The sequence below is a fragment of the Podarcis gaigeae genome, assembly GCF_964106915.1.
Source record: "Podarcis gaigeae genome assembly, chromosome: 1".
NCBI lineage: Eukaryota > Metazoa > Chordata > Lepidosauria > Squamata > Lacertidae > Podarcis > Podarcis gaigeae.
In genome coordinates this window covers 23214002-23238797 of record NC_139678.1, presented here as the reverse complement: position 1 = coordinate 23238797, position 24796 = coordinate 23214002, and the positions used below count along the sequence as shown (strand labels likewise).

The following is a 24796-nucleotide window of genomic DNA, read 5'->3' as shown; positions in this document are numbered from 1 at the left end:
CTGGTGCAACCATTTAGGATATGAAGACTTAGCTGCCTAGAGAATTTGAGGAGGCAGGCTCCAGCAAAATTTGAATGTTGATCCTTTGACTGCCTTGGTAGTTGTAAAACCTCCGGGCCCAAATCGTCAGAGTACCCTATTTTTTGCCTGTATTTGGTTTGTAAACTGGGGTCATCAGGACCTAACCTTGCGTTTAGGTCGCCTGTAATGGTTCTAGGGGTTGCTCGTGCGTAAGTTGTCGCCACACCTGGCTGGGTTACCTGGGTGAACCCTTTCTGTCCAGACAGCCACCCATCCATGGCTGTCTCAATCGCTGGCAGAATCCGTCAGTGGGCGTTTCTTGAACTTCTTCCAGCAAAGAAGTTCTTTGACGCCGAGTCTCCTCCTACTCTCCCTGCGTGGAAGTCTTCTGCGCAGGGAGGGTGTGGGCAGTGGAGGACCCGTGCTCTCCCCGCTGGTCTCCGGCGAGGAGTCCTGGAGCCCCCTCGCCGATTCCCCCATCTGCCCCCCTTCTCCACTGGTGCTACGCTGATTTCCTTCCCCAGCAGATGGGCTGCCTCTCTCCCTACTGGGACCCTCTCCGGCATCCCTCTGGAGCCTTCCCTCCGCCTCTGGCTCCAATGGCAGTTCCCTGACATCGCCCACCAGCAGAACCTTTGCTCCCAGATATATATATTATATATATATTGCATATATTATATATATGCATATATTACCAGGATTAACTTTTTACCAGTAATTTAAATTTTCCTTGATAATTTGATGTTAAATTAGTTTGAGCATTGCTGTGTTTTTAACTTTGTATTCATGGATTTCATGTAGTTGTTGTTCAATGCTTTTAGTTTTATAATAAAAGTTGTATGTTAAATAAGAATTGAACCACCTAGCTATTAAAAAACAACAATACACCCAACCCTCCACTAAAGTAACATTGTATGCTTCATTAATGGTTTATACTGTATTTATAAATAAGTATGATATTTCACCATACCTTGTCAATTTTAATTTAGGCATTGGGGATGGAGGAAATGAACTGGGAATGGGAAAAGTGAAAGAAGCTGTAAAGAAGTACATTAAAAATGGAGATGTTATAGCTTGTAACGTGGACGCTGATTTTACAGTTGTTGCAGGTAAGTGAAGAATGGGCCAAATGTATATATGAAATTGGAACACTTACATGGAACAGAGGGCATTATTAAACAAATGCATCTGATCTGTGCAAGTCACTTACACAATGTGACTTACCTGCCTCACTCACAGAAGGAGAAAGAAAAAAGGAAAGTGGGGGAGGGGATCAAGTTGATTCCAAGCCAAAGGCCAGGCGGAACAACTCTGTCTTACAGGCCCTGCGGAAAGAAATCGGATCCTGCAGATCTGATCAGGTATCATAAGGGGGAGTGTGAGACGTGGAGTGCTTAACATATGCAAGACTGATTTTTGCACTTTTGTACGTTTGCTGTTGTTGCTGTTCAGTTTTAAATCAATTATTTGCATCCTATACATTGTGACCATTTCTGATGGCTTATAGCTTTTAGCAGTAAAGATTCATTCATTCAAATTCTTCCATAGGCTTAGCAAACTTAGTAGACAGAGAAATCTGCCATCCTCTCTTCGTGTCTTTGTTCCATCCTGTTTTCCTCAGCTCACATGGTGTTCTGCCCCCTTCCTTCTCTCCCCCCCCCCCCGATTTTCAAAGCTCTTGCAAAACACCATAATTTTCCTTCAGCCTGTATCACCTACACTGAAACCCCAAACCTTTCTTTCACTGCCCACTAGCACACATAGGTGAAGGAGGAGCCCCTCCCTGCATGTCTGGCAGCCTTTGCCCTCCGATGATTTCCTTGATAGTCCCCTGCTAATGGCCTAATTTAGTGGCTATGCCAAGTTGGCCTGCTGTTAGCATAAGCTTAGCCCAGGGGTTACAGCATTTGTCACAGTTTTAACCAAACCTTGATTAATTCTATCATCTACTAAATCCAGACATTATGGGGATCCACACGCCCCCCCCCATACTCATAACAATATGTTAGTGTAATGGCTTTAAGTGTTGCTTGTGCGTAATTTACTGCCTCTCCGGGCTAGTTTGCCTAGTTAAGCTGTTTCCCTCTGGACAGCCCTCCACTCCATGGCTGTTCAGTCGCTGGCAGAATCCGTCAGTGGGCGTTTCTTGAACCTCTTCCAGCAAAGAAGCTCTTTGACGCCAAGTCGCCGCCTACTTTCCCTGCGCGAAAGTCTTCTGCGCAGGGTGGGCGTAGGCAGCGGAGGACTTGTGCTCTCCTCGCTGGTCTCCTGCGAAGAGTCCTGGAGCCTCCTCTCCGCTTCCCCCATCGGCCCCCCTCTACCCCTGGTGTAGCGCTGATTATCTTCCCCAGCCGGGGACCTCCCTCTCTCCCTGCTTGGCCCCTCTCCAACATCGCTGCTGAGTCTCGCCTCCTCTGCTAGCTGCGATGGCAGTTCCCTGACAGTTAGTTCCTTATCTAACCCAACCATGATTCACTGGCATGACCCAGTGGAATCCCACCATAGAGGAAGCCCACCAAAGGATTGTACACTGCCGTCTGAGCCTAGACCTAACAGTGAGGGAATGCTTCTCCTTTAAAATTTCCTTCTATCATGTAGGTGTCAATGGCATTAAATTCAGCTGGACAGTGAGATCCAGCGCTGAAGGCCTTCTGGCGGTTCCCTCATTGCGAGAAGGGAGGTTACAGGGAACCAGACAGAGGGCCTTCTCGGTAGTGGCACCTGCCATGTAGAATGCCCTCCCTTCAGATGTGAAGGAAATAAGCAGCTATCCTATTTTTTAAAAGACATCTGAAGGCAGCCCTGTTTAGGGAACTTTTTAATATTTAGTGCTGTGTTGTTTTTAACACTTGATTGGGAGCTGCCCAGAGTGGGTGGGGTATAAATTTATTATTATTGTTATTATTATTATTATTAAAGAGCTGGCGGTCCGTAGGTTTATAGGTTGTTTGGTTGATACCTTGTTTGAACACCTTACAGACATTCAAAACTTGTGCGTTCTATTTAATAGTATTTTTTTTCCTTTTTAAGGGGTTTCCAACTGGGGAGGCTATGCTGTCGCTTGCGCCCTATATATCCTCAACACCTGTGAAATACATGACCGCTATCTGAGGAAAGCTGTGGGATTTCCTAGGTCATCTGCCAAAATGAAATGGTCATCAGCACTTCCATCTGTGGCCAAGGTATTCTCTTTGAAGAAGATAGTCCAAAAAGATTGTATTAGGATATTCACATCTAGGCCTCATTTTCTGATATGTAGAAGTTATCACTGTTGTAGCCGTGGGAAAAGAGCTGTGCCCATTAAGTGCTTAAGGGACAAAGGCATATTATAAGTCCCCCTCTTCCAGTGTGGCTAAATACTGTGCTGCTGTATGCAAAATTCTCCAGAAACTAATTTCAGAAAATTAGAATGTTGTTTTCTATTGCTAGTGTTCTGTATATACAATCGCTAGTAATTTTATTATTATAGTATTTTGTTTTGTTTAGTGTTGTTTTATATATTTGTACAAATTTTCTTCTTTAAACACTAGTCATTGGCCAAAGAGATTGCTTTATTCTCTCTAAATAGCCTGATATTAATATGAGACTAAAAACATTTTCATTTTTTGCTCCCAACAATGACTGCCTGAATTTAATAGCAACAAATAACATTGGTTGGTTCATTTTTAAAGGGTCTCACAGCAGATAAGGTTGTAGGAGACCAAAGGCCATCTAATGTTCTTTGTCCAAAAGACAAACAACAACCTATTCATCATCCTTCAATCTACCTGTACAAGCTATAACCTGTGTTCTCTTATAAGAGAGAAAGTACGGTACCTGAATTACCTTACCTAAAGACCATATAGCAATACATGACTCAAGTGAAGCTGTACTGTAGAATAATAATAATCAAGCAAAAGTAAAAGTCCACTAGTCCGTTTGACCCAGGTGAAACTTCCTTCTGCACTCCCAAATAAGGCAACTACACAAACTCCAGTTTCTGAATAACAACTGTACTGACAATAATATCTCACTTTTTTGTGCAGGAAGAAAAGTTGCTGAACATATTACAGCGACTCGAAGTACGCAGTGGGAAAACCGCTAGTCTGGCAATGGAAGTAGATGGGCTGCCATTCTATGACATTCATTCAGCTATGCTTGAGAAGCTGCTGGAGGAAACTCTGAAGTAACTCTACCCAACAAGATGCTGATTTTTATTTTATTTCTAATAGTGATATATAAATATTTTAACAAATAAAATAAATAAATAAAGATATGTAGACTTTGCAAAAAGAAGAAAAAGACTGATAAAAAGATTACCTTTTCAGGGTCCCTTCCAACTCTATTATTCTGTGATTCTGTTCAGCTATCTATTTTTCTCTGCATTTCAGACTGATAAAGCAAACACACTCGCCTCATTCAGACATAATGCTGAACACAGTTTAGCATTATGTCCAAACCCAAACAAACTGTGTTAAGTCCAAACTATGAAACTAGCCAACTTCAAATCTTGGTTTATTAAGCTGCTTTGTTTCAATAGCACCTAGTTAAGGTTGACCATAGCTTAGGCTTCCAGTATGATGCCAAAATGGAGGCGGAAGATTCTGATCTCCTCTTCCTTGTAGCTGTGCTAGAGGCAAGGAATGGGGAAAACACAAGCTCAGTAGGGATGGAGGAAAAATTCAATTCAGTTCACAGTAAAACTCACTGAATTCACACTGTCCACAGCAGTACACAAATCAAAACACAGCCATCCTTCAAAATTTTGCACTTCTCTGAATTTTGCAGTTCAGTTTCCCAGCCAAGTAATGTGTACAAAAATACATGTAATAAGGTGAAGTGTGGATAAAAATGCTTTCTGTATATTGGTGATAATAGCACAGAAAAATGGATTTTCATATGGAAAAGTGCATTTTATGATAAATTTGCACTGAAATGCTGGTGAATTTCCATGAGGACACTTAGAAAAAAAATCTCAAGCTGATGCAGAAATGTGGAGAGCTGAATTTAAGATTGGGAAAATGAGACAGCGTTTAAACATCAGAATTTGTGGACATGTTTCTTAATGGTCTGTATCTATGCATATTGGGCAGTCTAGGTTTCCATGTCAGCAGCTGACAGTAATCATGAGTTTTATATACCCCTGCTCAGCTCTGTTGCATTCAGAACCAGTTCCTGGTTTGTTTATCCTTGTGGAATGTTTAGTCTAGTAGAAATATTACTGCCATCTTCAACAGATGTTTGCCCTGACCCATAATTTTTTTTGAGTGACCATACGGTCATTACTTTAAAAGTTACTTCATTTGCCTTAATGGTTGCTACAAGTCAGACATTTATTTTTTAAAAGATGAATGTGATCTCTTACCATGAATTTACAATAAATTAATCTTACAATGAATTATTGCCACAGTGTTTGTTTTTTCCAGCACAATCTTGTTTATGTTGTTACAATCTTTTCCTAAATATAAATGCGAACAGGCCGTTCACAATGACAGTGAATTTCTATGCAGATGGGGAAATATTTTTACCAAGACATCCCCAAGGCTGCTATTGTTTCTCATTGTGTCTATATTTTGAAGTGTCACACCCTTGGCCCATTAGAGAAGCAGCCAATATGTCCCTATGTCTATTTGAGGCATTCCTGATATTTCCTTAAAAATAATAATTATTATTGTAATAATATTGGGAAGAGGAAAGTGTATTCCTGAGCATTAGGAATGCACTTCGGTACTGAACCTTTTTCTGGATAACTACATTTTGCTGTGTCCTCTTGCTTTAAGATAACACAGTCATAAAGTAGCAATCCCAACAAATGGGTTCAGTCAGTTTTATTCAAGTCATGATTATGTCTTATACTGTCTTGCTCATTTCCATGTCAGCAGCTGACAGAAAGCATGAGTTGTATATGGCCCTGCTCAGCAATATTGCATTCAAAAAATGTTAGCCCACACAGCAAAGTAAACCAAACCAAACACAACAAAATAGTGACCATGAGATAACTGTGCAGTTTAGATTCTTGGCTAAAAGTAAAAATTCGCTACACAGAACTATAAAATACACTGAGTGTTAAGCTAAACAAAATTAATCCTCTTCTGGGTTAGATTACATTTTGTTTTGGCAATCGGTTCTAGCATATTTCATCAAGATTTTGTCTTGCCAAATATTAATTCCAGCACCTGGACCCTATGGTTTTTGTTTGCAACAATATACAACTTGACTTTCTTCATTGGGTTTCTCGCTGCTTTTTGTTAATTGCCACTTAAAAATCTCATACGATATGCACTATTCTTACTGCTTTAGTTATGGAAATCCCAATAATCCTCATCTAAGCATGGTTTAAGAGCCGGAATCCACAGCTGTAGCATTTCAGTTGTGACTCAGAATTTACAAACAGTTCTTCAGCTTGTTTGGGAGTCATTAAAATATGTTTAATTGTCCACAATCAGTTGTGAAACTCAGTGGGTACGGGTAACCTTTATGGAACCAAGTTTCTGTATGAATTCTTTCAGGTATGCTTTTATGAATAATGAATTATACTAATTCAGATCAACATACTAACTTTTTCCATGGTTTGCAAAAAAAAAGGGGGGGATTAAGGGCCTTTCTCTTGCTGCATTAATGCAATGATTTAGCTGCTCATTTCCCCCATTGAAGAGTAGTGATATGAACCATTTCAGAACTTTTTTAATGCACAGATTGATAGACAAGACATCCCATATATAGGTTGCACTTTTAAATGTGATTATATTCCACCTCTTAAACTAAATGATCATTTGAATATCATGCTTTGGTCATCTGTCAAATAATGCTTCACTACATTCAGATTTCTTAAAACAATACCGTAACACTAATACATTTATTTCCACAAGTCCTGTCTTCAGATAGAATATTTTACAGGACTGAGTCAGCAATATGCATAGGATGTATGATTAGTCACTTTGTATAATTAGCCTGCTGTAGAGTAAAGCTCTAAATGACCTTAAAGGAACTAAGGAATTTCCCAAGTAGAATGAAGAATATCAGCGTAGGGAAACCAAAATGGTTGTTTAGAACTTAGGGACCCACTGACACAGAACAGACTATAGACAAAAGCACCATACACATTGGCACTATATACAAAAGCATTGGTAACGACCAGAATTGGCACATTGGCAACGACCAGAAAAAGAGCCCTTAAAATTGTGTGCATCTAGTACTTAACACCTAGACACCTAGCCTATATAAAACCAAACAGTTCTCCCATGTGTTGGGGAGGATGCCCCACTATAGGGACATGCCACATGTGGTGGGAGCGTCCAAAAATAGAAAGGTTCTGGGGAAATGTATTTACAGAAATATCTTTGATTACAAGTCAGACAGTCCTCATGACCCCAGAACTGGATCCTCTTAACTTGTATAGTCATTATATGTTGCGAATTAGAAACAAAGAAAACATAATTTAACCACTGCCTGAACAACTGTTGCCAGGAAATGGAAATTATTACAGCTATTAACTATGGAAAAGCTGACACAAAAAAGTAGCAAGGGTTCAAATTGAAATACAACAATTTTTAAGCAGTCTGGTATGATTTTATTGGCTACACAAATAATGAAGTATGTGGTACCCATAGTTTACAGCACAGTCTGGTGTGCATTAAGTACTCCTCCCCCCTTCCCTCCTCCCTGCCCTATCCTATAAATTTTAATTGTTATTAATACAAAATACCTTTAACTTGTGGTCATCAATCTAAGCAATACATGTTACTATAAATCATATCATACCTGTAATAATTGTAATAATTTTGGTATATACCCTTAGACACAACTTTGTTAATATATTCAGAAATGCTTATCTGAGTGTTTATTGTTTTAATTTTATGAAATTGTTGCATATCATATGCTCTGATGTTAACAAAGGTATATCTCAATGCAACAAAACATATTAAAGCTGAAAATGAATGAAAACTATGTTACAAAAAAAAAAGAATATCAGCATAGTGCAGTTGACTGCCTTTTTGAACTATTGTCCCTCTTTGCAAGATATAATAATTCCTATACATCTATACTCCAAAAAGGGAAGTGAGCAAATGTACAGAGACGTTAGATCACTCCTTCCTTTGGTAAAGTGCTGATACATGTTTCTTCCACTTCACGAGCATGTAACTTAGTTAACAACTCTGGGTCCAGCTCAGCCTGCTCCCGGATTTTTTTTACAGTTTCTGGAGTACTCATTGCGTAGGATTCCTTGGTTTCTGTCTGTATACATCTTAGGCACTTTAAACAAGTGCCTCCTAATTTTGCAAAATACTGATAGGTACTCTCACTTGAAAAGCAGTACAATATTGGGTCTGCAACACAATTAAAAGTAGTCAACAAAAGTGTAATGTGGTACAAGTTAAAGATGCTGGCAGCAAATTCACAGCTGTTTTCAAAGATGCTGCGTATCAGCAATAGAACATGATATGGTCCGAAGCACACCAAGAAAATGATAATTGTGCTCGACACCAGGCGTATAATTTGAATCTTCTTCTTCTTCTGAGTGCCATGGCTCTTGCGAACAACTCGCAGAATGCCATAGTAAGAGAAAATGAGCAGACAAAAGGGAAATAGGAAACCAGCCGTGAAACGGTAATAATTGATGTTGTGTTCCCACGTTTTGATGGGATAATGCTCAAAGCACACCACATGGCTCTCCGAGTCTTTGGTCACTTCACCGTGCGTAAAAAGAAGGCAGGAGGTCAGAATTTCCTTGGTCCAGATGGCAATGCTCACCACCATGGCAGCCTTCATTGTCCGAAACTGATGGCAGCGAAAAGGATGCACCACAGCCAGGTAACGGTCAATCGAGATGCAGCAGAGGAAGGCAACGCTGATGTAAATATTTTCATACAAGACAATGCCACAAATTTTGCATAAGAGTTCATTGTAGGTCCAGTTGTCATGCTGCAAAACATACTGGAGCCAAAAGGGCAGGGAGAAGATGTAGAGCAGATCTGCTATGGTCAAATTGCAAAGGTAGATCCCCAACTCATTCTTGACCTTCACCTGCAAGTAGGCATAGTACAACGAGAGACAGTTGGCTGGGAGTCCTACCACAAAGACAAGGACATATATCACAGGTGATAATGTCTGGTGTATGGTGTGATCAATGGTGCAATTCAGAGTATTATTGTCGTTTGCGATGTCCTCGGAAAAGTTATCCATCTTCTGCAAAGAGTGACCACGGAAGCCCCAGCAAGGCCGGCATAATTTTAATCGTCTGTCATTTCATTCTTTCTACATTTTCTTCATACCAGTGTCAGTACTTGTGAACACCTGCATAGGGGGAAACAAAGCACAATAACATTCTCTGAATGAAATGCACCAACAATAATACCTAGAATATTGTTCATAAACATTTGTAATTCTACCACATTAAATAATCTTGTTTAGCTTTCTCTTGATTTCAAGCATGGAAAAGTAAAGGATAAATAAGGAATACATAATTGTTACAGATCTGGGAGTCACTAAATCCACCACAAACTATAGTTTATCCAACTAGTATCGGCAGTTACCAGTTATGCATATACTGGTAATTCAGAGCAGCAGCACTTTGTGATCACCTACAGGTAGTACCGGTAAGTATTTTCTGATTGAAGAGCTATGCCTAGAGTACTGAGGCCCCTTTAAGAATTGTTAAAAGTCTGTTAGAATCTTCCCAGATCAAAATACAGATTCATTTATTATTATTATTATTATTATTATTATTATTATTATTAATCAATCTCAGGGCAATTGACAGGATAAAAATACAAAATAAAACCACAACATATATAAAAACAAAACAATAACCCCCAACACCCCTCATGAATAATAAAGATTGAAAATGAGTAACTAATCAAGAAACCAAAGTAAGCTATTCTTTCTTTCAACATGCTTGACTAAAATAGTATTAAACAGCAGGAAAGTACATCTTCTATTAATTGCAGACACTCCACAACAGATTTAGTTCAGTGCTAGATACATTTGGAGGCCCCTATTTAGTTTGATTATACACCTACATCCAATAATATGTCTTTTGATAGCAATAACTCTTATGAGAAGCAATTTACTGAAACATGAAGTACATATCTTCAGAATGCATGTGTTATAAATGCATCTATAATATTAAAGTTAATGTCAGAGAAAAAAAACAGAACCGATTTTATTATATGACAAAATTCCCTTCTATGAAAATCTAAGACAATTTCTGCGTTTGGCGGGGCCCCTAGAGCCTGTGGATCCCTGGGTACTTTGCATCCTGGCCACCACTGATGTAGAAGTCCCCTGAAGTTAGGAATAAATTCCTCTCTTTACCTTCCTGGCAAACGATTGCAGTACTGATATATTCAACTACTGTCTTTGAACATTCAGGCGATAAAAGGCAGCTTGTAGCATCCTTAGATCTGCCTTTGTAGAAACAAACTTGGGTACAAATGTGTTGGTTCAAAGGGATGAAAATATTGAAGAATGTCATTTCTCTGTAGGAGGCTGCATCCATTGTTTAACACACCGGCAAGCAGGAAGATAAGCTCAGTCTTTTTAGTACTCTTCAGAGTTCCAGTGTCAGGAAATGGCCATTAGGAGTAAGGGAGTGTTACACAGCATCCTCATCGGAATAATATTCAAGCACAATCTAATACTAGGATACCTCCAAATCAGACTGACCACTATAATATTCTGCTAGCTTCATGTCACAATAATAATTCTCACTTCTGTACCATGTTCTGACTAGTGCATTTATAAACACCGGCACACTTACCCAGGAGTAAAGGTCAACTGAGCACAGTGGGGCTTGCTTCTCAGTAAACATGCATAGGATTGCTCTGTAAGCCCCATAACCATTATGTAACGTATCCATCACCCCTATTAAAGCACTGCAAAATAAGCTACAATAACCCTGTTAAGGAGGGAAGTGGGATCATGCTTGCTTAATATTATCTGCCATCACACTGCATGTAGCTCCTCTGTAACTGTCCACAGGTTGAGGGCATTCATTCTGCTAAACACATGTATGCTGTCCCTATGAATGTGAACCCTGACAAGCGTTGCTAGAGCATCAGTGCACAGCGGCGAGGGAAATGTACGCAGCTCTGTTCTTCTGCTGCATGTGACTATCATTGTGTATTTTGGAAACCTGATTAGGGCAAATATTACTAGCAATTCTCAGTCATATACTCCTTTTTGCTTGTGCTTTTCAGCATCTTAATTTTCCTACCTGATCTGAAACTTTCCCCCGTTTCTTCAGGTGGGGAACCAAAATGGGAGAATGCTGACTTCCTAAAGGTCACAACCAATCCATGGCATAAATTGTACACTTTCAAAAAATAATCAAGACCCAAATCCAACTTTTTGAACAATATTCCAAAGTGACTCTGAGAGTAAAAAGGTAAAATGGTCTGAAGCTCAACATCAAAAAAACGAACATCATGGCCACTGGTCCCATCACCTCCTGGCAAATAGAAGGGGAAGAAATGGAGGCAGTGAGAGATTTGACTTTCTTGGGCTCCATGATCACTGCAGATGGTGGCAGCAGTCACGAAATTAAAAGACGCCTGCTTCTTGGGAGGAAAGCAATGACAAACCTAGACAGCATCTTAAAAAGTAGAGACATCACCTTGCCAACAAAGGTCCGTATAGTAAAAGCTATGGTTTTCCCAGTAGTGATGTATGGAAGTGAGAGCTGGATCATAAAAAAGGCTGATCGCAGAAGAATTGATGCTTTTGAATTATGGTGCTGGAGGAGACTTTAGAGAGTCCCATGGACTGCAAGAAGATCAAACCTATCCATTCTTAAGGAAATCAGCCCTGAGTACTCATTGGAAGGACAGATCCTGAAGCTGAGGCTCCAATACTTTGGCCACCTCATGAGAAGAGAAGACTCCCTGGAAAAGACCCTGATGTTGGGAAAGATGGAGGGCACAAGGAGAAGGGGATGACAGAGGACGAGATGGTTGGACAGTGTTCTCAAAGCTACCAGCATGAGTTTGACCAAACTGCGGGAGGCAGAGGAAGACAGGAGTGACTGGCGTGCTCTGGTCCATGGGTCACGAAGAGTCGGACATGACTAAATGGCTAAACAACACAAAAGTAAAGGGACCCCTGACCATTAGGTCCAGTCGCGGAAGACTCTGTGGTTGAACCGGAGTGGTACCTATCTGCCACCCACATCCCTACTCTGAGAGTAATTAAGGGAGGCATCACCATTCCATGGCTGACTTTTGCAAATTAACAAGACTTACCTGAATTAAAATATACCACTACTTCTGATCTTGCTATTCTGGACTCTTTGGAGAGGCCTTTTCTGCAACACTATGCCAAACTATAGCTCAGCAAGAAGAAGCAAGCCAGCAGGTACCCAGAGCAAAAATCACAGCCACTCTCCCCCTCCTCTTCTCCTGCTGCTGGTGCCCTACCCAGAACACTACCTAGGCTCATGGTTTGTCTCGCGACCAGCAAACAACAAATTGCAACCAAAGTTTAGAGGGATGCAAATCATGAACCCATAACACTAAGTCATATCAGCGTATAACCGGCAAAATAGCTATTATTTTCAATCTAGGTCCCTGCATGCTTGCTCATTTTTGCTAAGCCATGGTTTGCTTAAGTGCTACATGTGAATAAGGCGAAGAAAAAGTGTATCTAAAGCATTCTCATGTTACAACTTTAGTCATGGGAATGACTTGTAGGGGTTTTCCCACCTATGGAAAGGAATGAATTAATAGTCAATAGCTATAATTTAGGGACGCGGGTAGCACTGTGGGTTAAACCACAGAGCCTAGGACTTGCCAATCAAAAGGTCGGCGGTTCGAATCCCCACGACGGGGTGAGTTCCCGTTGCTCGGTCCCTGCTACTGCCAACCTAGCAGTTTGAAAGCATGTCAAAGTGCAAGTAGATACCGTATTTTTCGTCCCATAGGACGCTCCGTCCCATAGGACGCACCTAGTTTTTTTGGGGGGAAATAAAGGAAAATTTTCCCCCTTATTTCCCCCCCCAAAAAAGCAGGTCGGGGAACAGCGGGATGGCGGCGCTGCACCTCCCTGCTGTCCCCCGAGCTTGTGGGGCTGGCCGATGTCTGCCCGGCGCGAGGGGCGCTCTGCTTCAGGGCGCCTCGCCCGCCGGGCAGCAGGCTGCTATCCACAGCATGGGGAGCCCTGCGGGGAACTCCTGCAAGGCTCCCCATGCTGCGGATGTCTGCCCGGCACGAGGGGCACTCTGCTTCAGGGCGCCCGACGCTCTGGGAAGCGGGCTGCTATCCACAGCCTAGACATCCCTGCGGGACCTCTCGCTCTCCAAGCTTCAGCAAAAGCCTGCATTCGCCCCATAGGACGCACCCAGATTTCCCCTTCATTTTTGGAGGAGAAAAGGTGCGTCCTATAGGGCGAAAAATGCGGTAAATAGGTAGCGCTCCAGCAGGAAAGTAAACGGTGTTTCCGTGCGCTGCTCTGGTTCGCCAGAAGCGGCTTAGTCATGCTGGCCACATGACCCGGAAGCTGTACGCCGGCTCCCTCGGCCAATAAAGCGAGATGAGCACCGCAACCCCAGAGTCGTCTGTGACTGGACCTAATGGTCAGGGGTCCCTTTACCTTTAGCTATAATTTAGGTTATTCTGAGTGAGTCGTTTTTAAAGCAGTTGGACTTAGGTTAGTAGCAAAGAACCTAAGTTCCATTGGTTTCAATGGGACAGCTTTGACAAATGTTTTCTTGATTGGGATCAAAGGGTCCAGTATTGCCAGCCATGGCTTCTTCCTGGCAAAAAAAGGACCAGAACACGTGAAGGAAAGGAGGAGCCCTCCTCTGCTTTCCTTGTTCCAGGTTCCAGGTTCCTAAAGAGAGAAAAATTTCTAAGCCTTGTGGTGGCTTCCATGAATAGGAACTACATCTTTTGGCATTGAAGTTGACCCCAACATATTTCAAAATAATTACATAACTGTGCGTGTTTCATTAATCTGAAAACGATGACTTTAAACACTACTGCAATGATTAAATGAAACATAAACAAGAGGCTAATTAGTCATCCCCCCCCCAATGTTATATTACTCATTGCATCTACTAAGAGACTGAACTGTTTGCACTTGGAATTTCCCTTGTCTGTTCAGCTTCCTTTTCCAGGTATCATACTATTTATATGACAATTCTGACTGTGAATGGTAGGACAGTATTTTTGCATGCAACTTCTCATAATGTATAAAGCAGACTTGGGGTATAGCCCTACAATACCGCACTGCGACTCCATTCATATTTCCTGTTTCCAATCTTTCCCTACTGTTATGAACTGTGTTGAATGGACAGTTTGCGAATACAGCTAAAAGAAAATAATGAGGATCACCAAAGAATTACATGGCAAATTTCTATGCCCCACAAATAATGCAGAGATGCATTTTAAATAAAAACACACATTCTACTCATGTAAAAACACGCTGATTCCCGGACCGTCCGCAGGCCGGATATAGAAGGCCATTGGGCCAGATCCGGCCCCCAGGCCTTAGTTTGCCTTCCCATGGACTATAGCATAACATTATTTCAATAAATCGTCCTAAATTTTTTGGTGTTTATTTCCACCACCAGCACCCTATGAGCATTAACAAATCTTTAAAATCCAAAGAAAATTAAGTTTTCTTTTAGAAAACAATAAACCCTGAACCTGAACGTTACTAGGCACAGCTTCAAAGGCTGGATGTTGTGCTCCTAACATGCAATTAAATAACCAATGCTAAACAGGAAACCAACTAAAAAGAGAACTGGGCGCATGCCAACAAGCACTGAACCACCTCAGCAAAGAGATAATCGTCAACAAGTTACCTCACATCAAATTCATTTAAGGGTAAGCAGCTTGAATAATGCACAACCAAAGGGTTGCAAAACTTCAAAATTGTGTAAGATTAGGAAGGTCTTTTTTTGTATATTGAGACAGAAAGGTAAGAGTAAGCAGCAACTAAATCCATTGCTGCAGGATTTTTAAAAATGCATTTATCTTACATCGTGTGTAGATCTTCAACAGGATCAAAAGTTTTAATGCAAAAATCACACAAACATTTTATTCCTTCATTTCCACCTTACATCTTCTATGTATATATTTGAGTCTTTTTAAAATAAAATAAGATAGCAGCACACACCAGGGTGACAAAAACACAGTAGGAGTAAGAATGTTAGAACTACTTCTTCTTTGGCGATCACTCGTAGCCGAGTAAGATTGTCTTCCATAAACACTGTTTAACAATGAGTCCGTAAGTGACTGTGGAGGCCAATTTTGGATCCACACATCCCTCCACAGTAGGGACATTGGTTTCTGGGCGGGAGTTGATCATGGTCTGGATTTGCCAAGCATGCCTTCCTCTTAGCACATTTCTCCCTTGTGTCCTGAATTTGAGTGTCTTCAAAGCCTATGACACCTTTGGTAAAGGCTGTTCTCCAGCTGGAGCACTCGCAGGCCAGTGTTTCCCAGTTGTCAGTGTTTATACAACATTTTTTTAGATTTGCCTTGAGACAGTCTTAGAACTGCAGACCACCATCAACAACTAAAAGCATATTGAAATGTTTTTGGGTGTGTAGTTTTGTTTATGGATGTTGACAGTGCAGAGCCCTGACTCTTGATCATGGTAGATCCATTTGGTGGTGCCACTTTTGTGACCCAGTACTTCCAAGGTGCCAAAATGTGAAGGGCCCCTATTTTGTTATGGTGCCATCTTGAGAAGAGCTCCTGAGGTATTCTGGAAGGATCCACTACTGTTCTGAAGAAGCTACAACACAGTGACTAATATGGGAGGTAGCTCAAGATAACCAGGTGACAGCAAAAACTGCAGGAAAAAAATAGCAGGGGCAATTAGAATAAGATCCATTATTTGATTATTGATGTAAACCTCCAGGATGTATTTTGTATAGTTAATTTTTTACCTCTATCTTCAGTACATTGTATTTTATTTTATTGCTATGGCTAGTGGCTGATGCAAATAAATATTCTTCTGATCTGATCTGATCTGATCTGGGAGGTAGCCAAAGGAAAATTACCTGCAGAAAAGAAGACTGGTCATTCGGCAACCTGCCTACAGTCAAATGGAAATAATTTGAGTCCATTTTTATCGTGTCCTGTGAAAACGAAGTATTTAATGGGAGTTCCCTTTAGTCTGTTTCCTCCAGATCCAGATGCTATTGTGTTTAACCAAATCATTTCCTCTCAGTTCAATTCTGCACCAACAGATGTAATACTGCTGGCAATTTGTAATGTGAACCATGGATTAAGTCCAAATATAGCTAGCAAACAAAACCAGAAAAAGCTCTTTAAGTGAATGCTGCCCGCCAATTCTGCCTAAACAAACAAGACCAAGATTGCAGCTGCGTAAGAGGTATGTATTTTAGCTCTCAGTGTTTGACACAATTGTGACTGTGTTTGCTCACACAACAACTTCGGAAGAGCATGTTGCTATTTTCCCCATTTTACAGAGGAGGAACTGAAACTGTTCCAAGTGGCTTCCCCAAGGCCACACACTTCGCTTATTGGGGGAAATGGCATTTTTACCTTTGATGCTAAGTAGTCTGCTGTTGGTGGTATGAAACTGGTGTTGGGTCTCAGGCAAAGAAAGACAATTAACCCTCTTAGTTCAGATGGGGCTTTACTTAAGAAGAGGTTATGCAATAGGAAGCGAGAGATATTAAAACAGTAACTGGGTGGCAGAAAACAGCAGTCCAGAAACTCGTTTGCAAAGTAGCTATATTAGCAGAAACTTGAACTAAAAGGTTGTTTTTGTTATTTTCTAGAAGCTACCTTCTACCTCCTCCGTTTGTTCTCTTCTGTCTTTTCTTCCCCCCCTTTTTTTAAAAAAACCCATTCTTAATAAATATCATAACATTTGACTGTTGGGGTCTTGGGCATAGCTGTCAACTTTTCCCTTTTCTTGAGAGGAATCCTATTCAGAATAAGGGAATTTCCCTTTAAAAAAGAGAAACGTTGACAGCTATGGTCTTGGGTGTATTTGTGTGAAAATTCTCAGGGTTATCCCAACCTCACACATGCCTAGTTACTTGGTTCATGGGGAAGAGGGAAAAGCACGTAATTTGGACTCTGGGGAGGGACAGGTCAGCTGGATGCCATCTCTGCTTCCCCTTGTAAATATTTGCCTCTCATTCCAGGTTAGAGGACGGAGCATGATTCGTTCGCTTGGCAACCTACTTAGTCTTTGCCACAACTGATTCCCTCCCCCCCCCCCCCGCCCTAGATTGGCAATCATGGAAGAAACGGACCAAAAGATTCTCTCCTCCCACCCTGCTGCTTCTATTACTGCCAAGTCAGGAGAGAAGTACTTAGGCAGGAAAGAGGAGCGTAGGTCTACCACATTGATCATCAAAGACCTCCAGCACTTGGCATCTCAAGTTAGGTACCAGGGGCCTTCAGCACTGACACCTGCCAGCTGGCTGGGTCTGTGAGTCATCCTTTAAACATCTCAGAGCTTGAGCTGGGAGTGGCAATTATATCTCTATAGAAAGTCTGCATAATTTGGAAATATCTCTGGTTTGCTCCCCTGGGGTGTGTGTTCATTCCGTGGCATAAATGAAATAAGCACCAAAGGGCTTTCAAATGCCCAGCAGTTGGAAGCAACCCTGCAATCTCCCTGCCCACATTGTTTGCCCACATAAGCTCCTCCATTCTTGTTCCCATTGCTGCTTTTAGTCTCTTTTCTCTGAGGCCATCGAAAGCATACGCATACTATGCCACACAACCCGGTAACTTTGCTAGAGCAGTATTTTAGAATCAAGAATGCACAAACACAAGCAATCTCCTCTGGGCTTAAGATTTAATGTGTCAAAGAGGTACACTGCCTCCCCCAAATCAGATAAGAACGTAAGATTAACGTCATTAAAGAGCTTAAGAAATTCAAAAAATCTGCTTGGTTTTTCATCTGGTAGGATGTGGTTCTCCCTCCTTCCCAATTATCAGCAGCTCAGTCAACCTGCACAAGCGGTACGGTAAATCATCTGAGAAAAGAGATTATGTTCATAAACAAACATCCAATGATGAAGATCATTTTTCCCTCCTGATAAAAGCCTCACATACAGAAGCCTTTCACCAAAAGGAAATTGCTCCTCAGGGTGTAACTTAGGAACATTGATGCTGTATTAAAAGTCAGTTAGTCTGAAAAGGTGCTGCTGAATCCAGACATTTTGAACACTGTCACCTAAGATGAACTTTACCATCCAAATATATGTTGGGAATTAATCGTCCTTTGGCTTACCTTTCCCAGCTCTAAGGTAACTGTTCTGATACAAGTCAATAAGAATTAGATATGGAGCCCTAAATATGGACATGTCCAGACCCTCCAAGCGTCCCTATTTTCCAGAGACAGTCTCAGAATTACAGAAGTCCTGGTTTCTGATTTGATCCTGGAATGTTCCGCTTTTCCTTAGAACGTCCCCTTATTTTAATCAGAGAAATGTTGGAAGGGACATCTCTATTTTCATTGGAGAATGTTGGAGGGTATGGTGTTATGCCACCGCCAAGCCAAGGAGATAAATAACTATACAACCTTTGCAAGACATCTGAAGGCAGTCCTGTATAGGGAAGTTTTTTAAATATTTAATGTTTTATTATGTTTTTGTATGTTGGAAGCCGCCCATTGGACAACCCCCAGGTTCTAGCACTGTGAGAGGGGTAAAACATCTCTCAATTCACTTTCTCTACACTATGCTTAATTTTGTACATCTCTGTGTTACACTCCTGCTCAACTTTCCCCCCTTCTTTCCAAAAGGCATTTGGCCTCTCAAAAGAAGGAGGACATGTTCTCCAACAGCACGGCCTGTACACCTTGCAGCAATCTCTTTTAATACAGCTAACCACTTTCCAGAGCCACATTGGGGACAGAGGCCTTTGGAAGACTGCCATTGCGTTGCCCTGGATGGGACAAGGCACAGACAGCAGCCACGCTTTCAGTTGCTGGACAGCAGCAAAATGTCCCAGAGTTCTATGACATTTTCAGTGAGATATTTAGGTATACTTCTGACACAAGCATGCTTGTGCCGGCCTTGTGTCACCCGACGTTTGTTCCTTAAGAGAACAAACGTAGATGACTAATTATTTTCCTGACTGGTCCTAGCCTGTCTGATTCAGCTTTAAGGATCTGTTGCAAAATGGCAGTTAGCAAAGCTCAGACGAAGGGCAGCAGGAAACCTAAAGGTGCATCATAACACCCACAACAGACATACAGAACTATTGGAGGCAGGATTTCCAGAGAAGAGCAAATTCAGATATAAAAGGCTACTGAAACAGTTGACTGGGCTTCCATTCATAACAACTGCTAAATAGCCGAAGAGTTACATGAAAGTACACAGAATAGTGGGCATGGCTTGTTTTCAATAGAATAAGGGGGTAAAAATTAAAATACTGCGAGGAAGGGAAATCATAGGGTGACCAACTTTCATCTCATATCAACAGGTAATTTATTCTCATTCTGTGCTCCTCAGTTTGAGTTGAGTTGGATCATGCATCATGTCTGTATTATCAGGATGTGACCTTTTAATCTTCAGTCTCAACTTGAAAGCTGTCACTACCCTGACAACCTCTGTCAATATAGGCATATGATGTACCAGCTGTGACCTCACCTGGACTGCGCTAGGTTTGCTGGATGTCAGGATGTTCAGGGGATGTGAGCTGGGACCTAGCTTTTGATGAGAGATTTTGTCCAAAGCTTTTTGGAAGTATAAGTACACAATGTCTGCTACTACAGGGATGGGGGAACCTTTGGTCCTCTAGAAGTTGCTGGGCTACAACTCCCTTAATCCCTGACCACTGGCCATGCCGAGTCCAACATCATCTGGAAGGGCACAGGTTTCTCATTACTGGTCTATCAGATCACTCCTCTCTCCACATGGTTATTGACACATTCCAAGAACTCTAAATGGCTGGCAAGACCATTTTGAACTCTAAATGGCTGGCAAGCCATGTTGATTCTTCTTCAGTAAGACTTGCACATTTAATAATTTACTATAAATTCTGGAAAGCTGCTTGTCTCTTTTTTATGCATTCAGACACCTCTTAAGAGACCGTAACCAAATTTTGCATGATAGTTCCTGAGATTAAGCATTGATTTTAACTGCTGGTTTCAAACTGCACGGATGTTTTGGTTTCTTCGAATTTCTGAGCAATACTAGGTATGAGGGTGCTAGGTTTATATGTAATAATGTTTTCCACCATTTTTTCTATAATTAAGGCAACTGGCCTATAATTCCCTGCATTGCCCCCCTAGACCCATGTTAGAAATTGGCAAAAAAAATGTGTTTCTTAATAGTTCTGAAGAAAATATCTTAATAGGTCCTGCTTTGACCCTTCATGCCAAGTTCCACTGACTAAAATTAATTTTTCTTTGCCACTATTACAGATAAAGGAACCCTCACTTCCACCACGTACAGTAACCTAAAGTAAAAATAATAATCAGAGAGATGGTATTTTTTGTTTTGTTTAATGGTTCCAGTGTTGCAGTAATAAGGATAGGTTTGGATTGGAAAAGGTTGGTTTCTGCTGCTCATGGAAACATTCACATTTGTATTCTAACGTTGCAACATATTTTTAGTCACTAATTGGAGATGTGCCTGGGCAATTGAAAGGATGTGTCTGGGATTGTGTTGAGAAAGCTAAGCTGCGGCATTACATAGCCAATAATGGAAATCTAGGCCTGCATTGTAACTCCCATTCTTGGCTGTATAGGTTCTCACAAGAGATAACTGACTCCTTAATCTATGTACAGACCCAGCGCTCTAGCCATCTTGAGGACTGGACACTTTTCTCTGAACTTGCCAGTCCTCCTAGCTGGGCTGGATTTAGGGGTAGGCAGCCTAGTGCTGGCCTTGGGGTTCCTCTCACAGATTATCTACTCAACAGTCCATTCAACAGCTGAAACCTGTAATGTAAAGTTCATCTTGACTTGCATGTGGCCAGCACTGCCTTATTTTTGAAACTGTTCTGATTCTGATTTAATGGGGAATAGTGCAACACTGATTGAAATCATATTCATAGGTGTTTAAATTTATTGTCTTAGATGAAAGAGAAAAACCATGCCCACAAATTGTGAAAAGATAATGAAATGGGCTCAGGATGCAATTTTTAAAAAATCAAGTTATTCAAAAAGTGAGCAGACTGAGGAGGACCAAAGACATGCCCTGCTTGATGTTGCATTTGATCCAAGGGTGGTCTAACACCATGGCAGCAGTATGTCTCCTCCAGGCATTTTTAGGTAGGACTCTGCACCAGATATCTAATTCTGTGTACTGGCTCAAGCTCTCTGTGGTTGGAAGGGAAAGAGAGAGTGTTTGGCTGGTCAGCTTGGCCCATCAAAACTAGTATCTTTAAATTTATTTTAATGTAATGTAATGTATTTTTTTAATGCTTAAACTGTTCCAGTATTCATAAGAAGAACAAAATTCCTCAGTACAGCCCATGAGACCTTCCCTATCTATTGCCTCTAATTCAGCAGACAATATAAAATCTCAGATTTTATACATAAAAGCACTTTTGTGTAGCAGAATAATAGAATCTTAGAGTTGGAAGGGACCCCAATGGTCTGACCTCCTGCAATGCAGGAATCTCAGCTAATAAATCCATGACAGATGGACATCCAACCTCTGGCTAAAAACCTTCAAGGAAGGAGAGTCCACCACCTCTCGTAGGAGTCTGTTCCACTGCTGAACAGCTCTTACAGTCAGAAAGTTTTTTCGAATGTTTAGTCAGAATCTCATTTCTTGCAACTTGAAGCCATTGGTTTTAGTCCTACCCTCCAGAGCAGAAGAAAATTCTCCTCCATGTGACAGCCCTTCAGATATTTGAAGGTGGACATCAAGAAGGCATGTAAAACACCTGTAGATAGTCTTTTTTTTTAAAGGATTCAAATACCACACCTTTCCACACGGTGACTTAATACCAGAACAATACAGTTTTAAAAATGCAGCACACCCAACAATACTGCAAAACCCATTAGCAGTAGTCACTACAGTAAGAATCAGCTAGAGAATATGCACAGCTGATTGTCTTTTATTCCAAAATCCCTCTGCAGCAGAGTTTTAACCTGATGTCTCGCCCGCACTAATGAAGGAGCTAATAGCCCTTACGGCTTCTGTACAACAGCCAGAGGATCCTCAGACTCTTAGTAAATACAGACACTGCTACTTACGGATGGAACTCAACTGTTTATTTTAATAAAAAAACACAACTGAGGCCTAGAGACTCTAACACGAGTCAGCTACCTTATCAAATACATTAATATCCAAACCACCACCAGGAGTTCTTCCCATGATGCTCCTAGAAAGCAAATATTGCCTCCTGAGGTGACAAAACTCTTCATTTAACTCCTGTATGAAATGATTGCGCATTGGGGCGATGTAGGAGCAAGACCAGTGGACATTGTGATGCTGGACTTGTCCTCCATCTATTGAAATAGGAGCAGGAGCAGGCCCCTGCTTGTAAAGTTGTATGCAGAGAGGACTCCCTACAAACAACTGAGACCCCAGCAGATAAAGGGTTCCCAATTACACACAACACCCTGGGTTCTCAAATGTTTTTAGACGACAGTTTCCATCGTCTCTGACCATTGTCCTTGCAGGCTGAGGAAGATGGAGGTTTGCAATCCAAGACTATCTGGAGACCGAAGGTTGAGGGAAGCTGGCGCAGAGCTGGGGAACCTGTGACTCTCTATTGTTGGATTGTGGGGCCCATCATCCCTGACCATCATCCATGCCGATGGGAACTGGAGTCACAGAGAACCCTCTGTACATACAGCTGTGTACCCGGGGCTCCCCTACACACATGTATGTAAGTCATGGAAGGAGTTGTCACCGATGCTTCTTCCTCCCCTGCCCCCCACCTCAAAGTGAGCTTATTTGACCTGACATACGTGCATCTCACATACATCCTGCTGCAAACACATTTATTTGAGAGGCCACAGTTTCCTGTTGCCTGGTCCCCACAGTATACCTAAGTGTGGCAAAAATAGAAGGGCAAAAAATCTTCTCACGCAATTAGGCCCACGGACTGTTTGCACAATATTTCTGACACGCAATTATTTTTTCCTTGAGGAAATGTGTCACATCTGGAACAGCCCTTGGACGGGAGCTAAAGGAGAGGGAAACAATAGTAATTTTGAACCGGGGAGACAACAGGCAAAGCTTATAGTATTGAGCTGGCCAAGGTCTATTCCCGGCTTGATGGAACAAAGGGCAAATAAATAAACGCCTCCAAGTCTCTCCTTGAGGGTGTTGTGGTAGAAATTGGACTGAAAGAGGAATCTGACTGGAAAGGGGAAAGAGGTTTGGTAAGCTGTGTGGGGAAGGGTGTTTCCCGTGCAGTGAAATCCCACAAATATGGCTCAGAGACTTGAACACATATTGGGCCAGCCATGGCAATGCTGAAGGTGACAAAGCACGAGTTTAAAATGAGCAGCAAATAAAAATTGTGCTGCTGCTCGAAATAGAGAAACCAACACTCAATTTCAAGGTTTCTCGGGATTAACTTGTGGCCAAAAAATTAAAAATGGCTTCTTTGGTGATGAGTCTATGTGTTTTGAGATATGGCACCAGCCCCATAGACCAATAATACTATGCTGGGTGGAAGGAATGACTGAAGTCAGGGCTATAATTGCTGCCTTAGGCAAAAAATAATTTTGCTGCCCCTGCTCTTGTTTATTTGAGGGAAGTGATTTCTTCAAGGTTTCCCCCAGCTCTCTTTCCATACTCCTTAAGTGACCGACAACGGGAAGAATGGTGGTGGAATTGGGAACTGACACATTGGGGAGTAAGGCACACCAGTTCACAAGCCCAGACAGCTATCCCAAAAGTCAGGGATGGGGTGTTGTGCATATTTCTCAGTTCCTGATTTTTCAAAGCAGTTTGGCACCCCTGTAAAGTTAAGGAATCTGTCTGGTCTGTGTTTTAGGTGTTCCAGTTCACTAGAATTCTAGTCCTGGTTTTACAGAAAGCTGGGGAGCTCTAGAGACAAGACCTGGGAGCAAATGAAAAACTATATTTCTGTAAGGCTTTTTGCATGCCTAATGTTTTAGAGCCTATTTCCAATGAAGTGGTTTAGTCGCTATCCTGGAGTTAGTTAGCAAACTTGTCTTTTCCTCAGGATATAAAACAGCAGGTAACATTGATAGCAAGTGCTCTTTTGAAGTTCGTACATGCATTCATCTTCTAAATGAGTTTTTTACAATACAATCCTATGCATATCTACTTGTCCCACTGAGCCATATCCCATGCTACAACCAGATCAAGATAAGAAAACCAGTTACATCTTTTCTTACAACCTATTTAAGTATTTTATTCATCCTCACCGAATGTCACAAACCAGCTTGGTTATTTCAGAGAACTCTTAACGACAGCCACTTCTCTTTCCTTTAAAATTTCAGGAACAGCTGTTTAGATGCTCTGCTTTCCCAACCCTTAAAAAAAGTTTTCAGATATAAGAGCATTAAAGCACAATCCTACACATATCTATCCAGAAGGATGTTCCAATAGTTTCCAGCGTGGCTTACTCCCAGGTAAGTGTGTGCAGGCTGCCTAGCTTTCCTGCTGACCCATTTTCATAGCTACTTATTAACATAAAGAGAGGCAAGGCTCACCTGTAGGAAAGGACCCTCTGGTCAGGGACAGTTGTGAAAGTTCACTGCCTGAGCAGCAGCAGGGAGCTTCTGCCTCTCTTGCTTGGACTGCAGCTCTTGTCTGACTCACCTCTTCCCAGCTCAGAGCTAAGCTGTCAGTGAGACTGAAACGGAGGAGGAGGAGCAGCTTAGCTGCTGCTCTTGTCATTGAGATTTTTTGTGTCTT

At 41.6% G+C, this 24796-nt stretch overlaps 2 protein-coding genes across 3 annotated transcripts in view; one reads left to right on the top strand and one right to left on the bottom strand.

Moving 5' to 3' along the window:
- The window catches only part of DGLUCY (D-glutamate cyclase), a 39519-nt gene extending 34121 nt beyond the window's left edge, over positions 1 to 5398 (top strand). Inside the window, exons 11-13 of one of the 2 annotated variants that reach the window (XM_083734408.1) lie at positions 1011 to 1130; positions 3052 to 3203; positions 4047 to 5398. In XM_083734408.1, coding sequence (XP_083590534.1) covers positions 1011 to 1130; positions 3052 to 3203; positions 4047 to 4190 — 416 coding nt within the window. In that variant the 3' untranslated portion in view covers positions 4191 to 5398. Of the gene's footprint in view, positions 1 to 1010; positions 1131 to 2619; positions 2769 to 3051; positions 3204 to 4046 lie in introns of those variants that run through there. The other variant, XM_083734409.1, reaches the window with a different exon arrangement.
- Positions 5399 to 6667: 1269 nt separating this feature from the next.
- GPR68 (G protein-coupled receptor 68) lies at positions 6668 to 24720 on the bottom strand. Its single transcript, XM_083737440.1, has 2 exons — positions 24592 to 24720; positions 6668 to 9294 (listed from the first exon to the last, which is right to left on the bottom strand). Exon 2 carries the CDS (start codon positions 9181 to 9183, stop codon positions 8080 to 8082), a length of 1104 nt encoding a protein of 367 aa, XP_083593566.1. The 5' UTR covers positions 9184 to 9294; positions 24592 to 24720; the 3' UTR covers positions 6668 to 8079.
- Between the last annotated feature and the right edge of the window lie 76 nt (positions 24721 to 24796).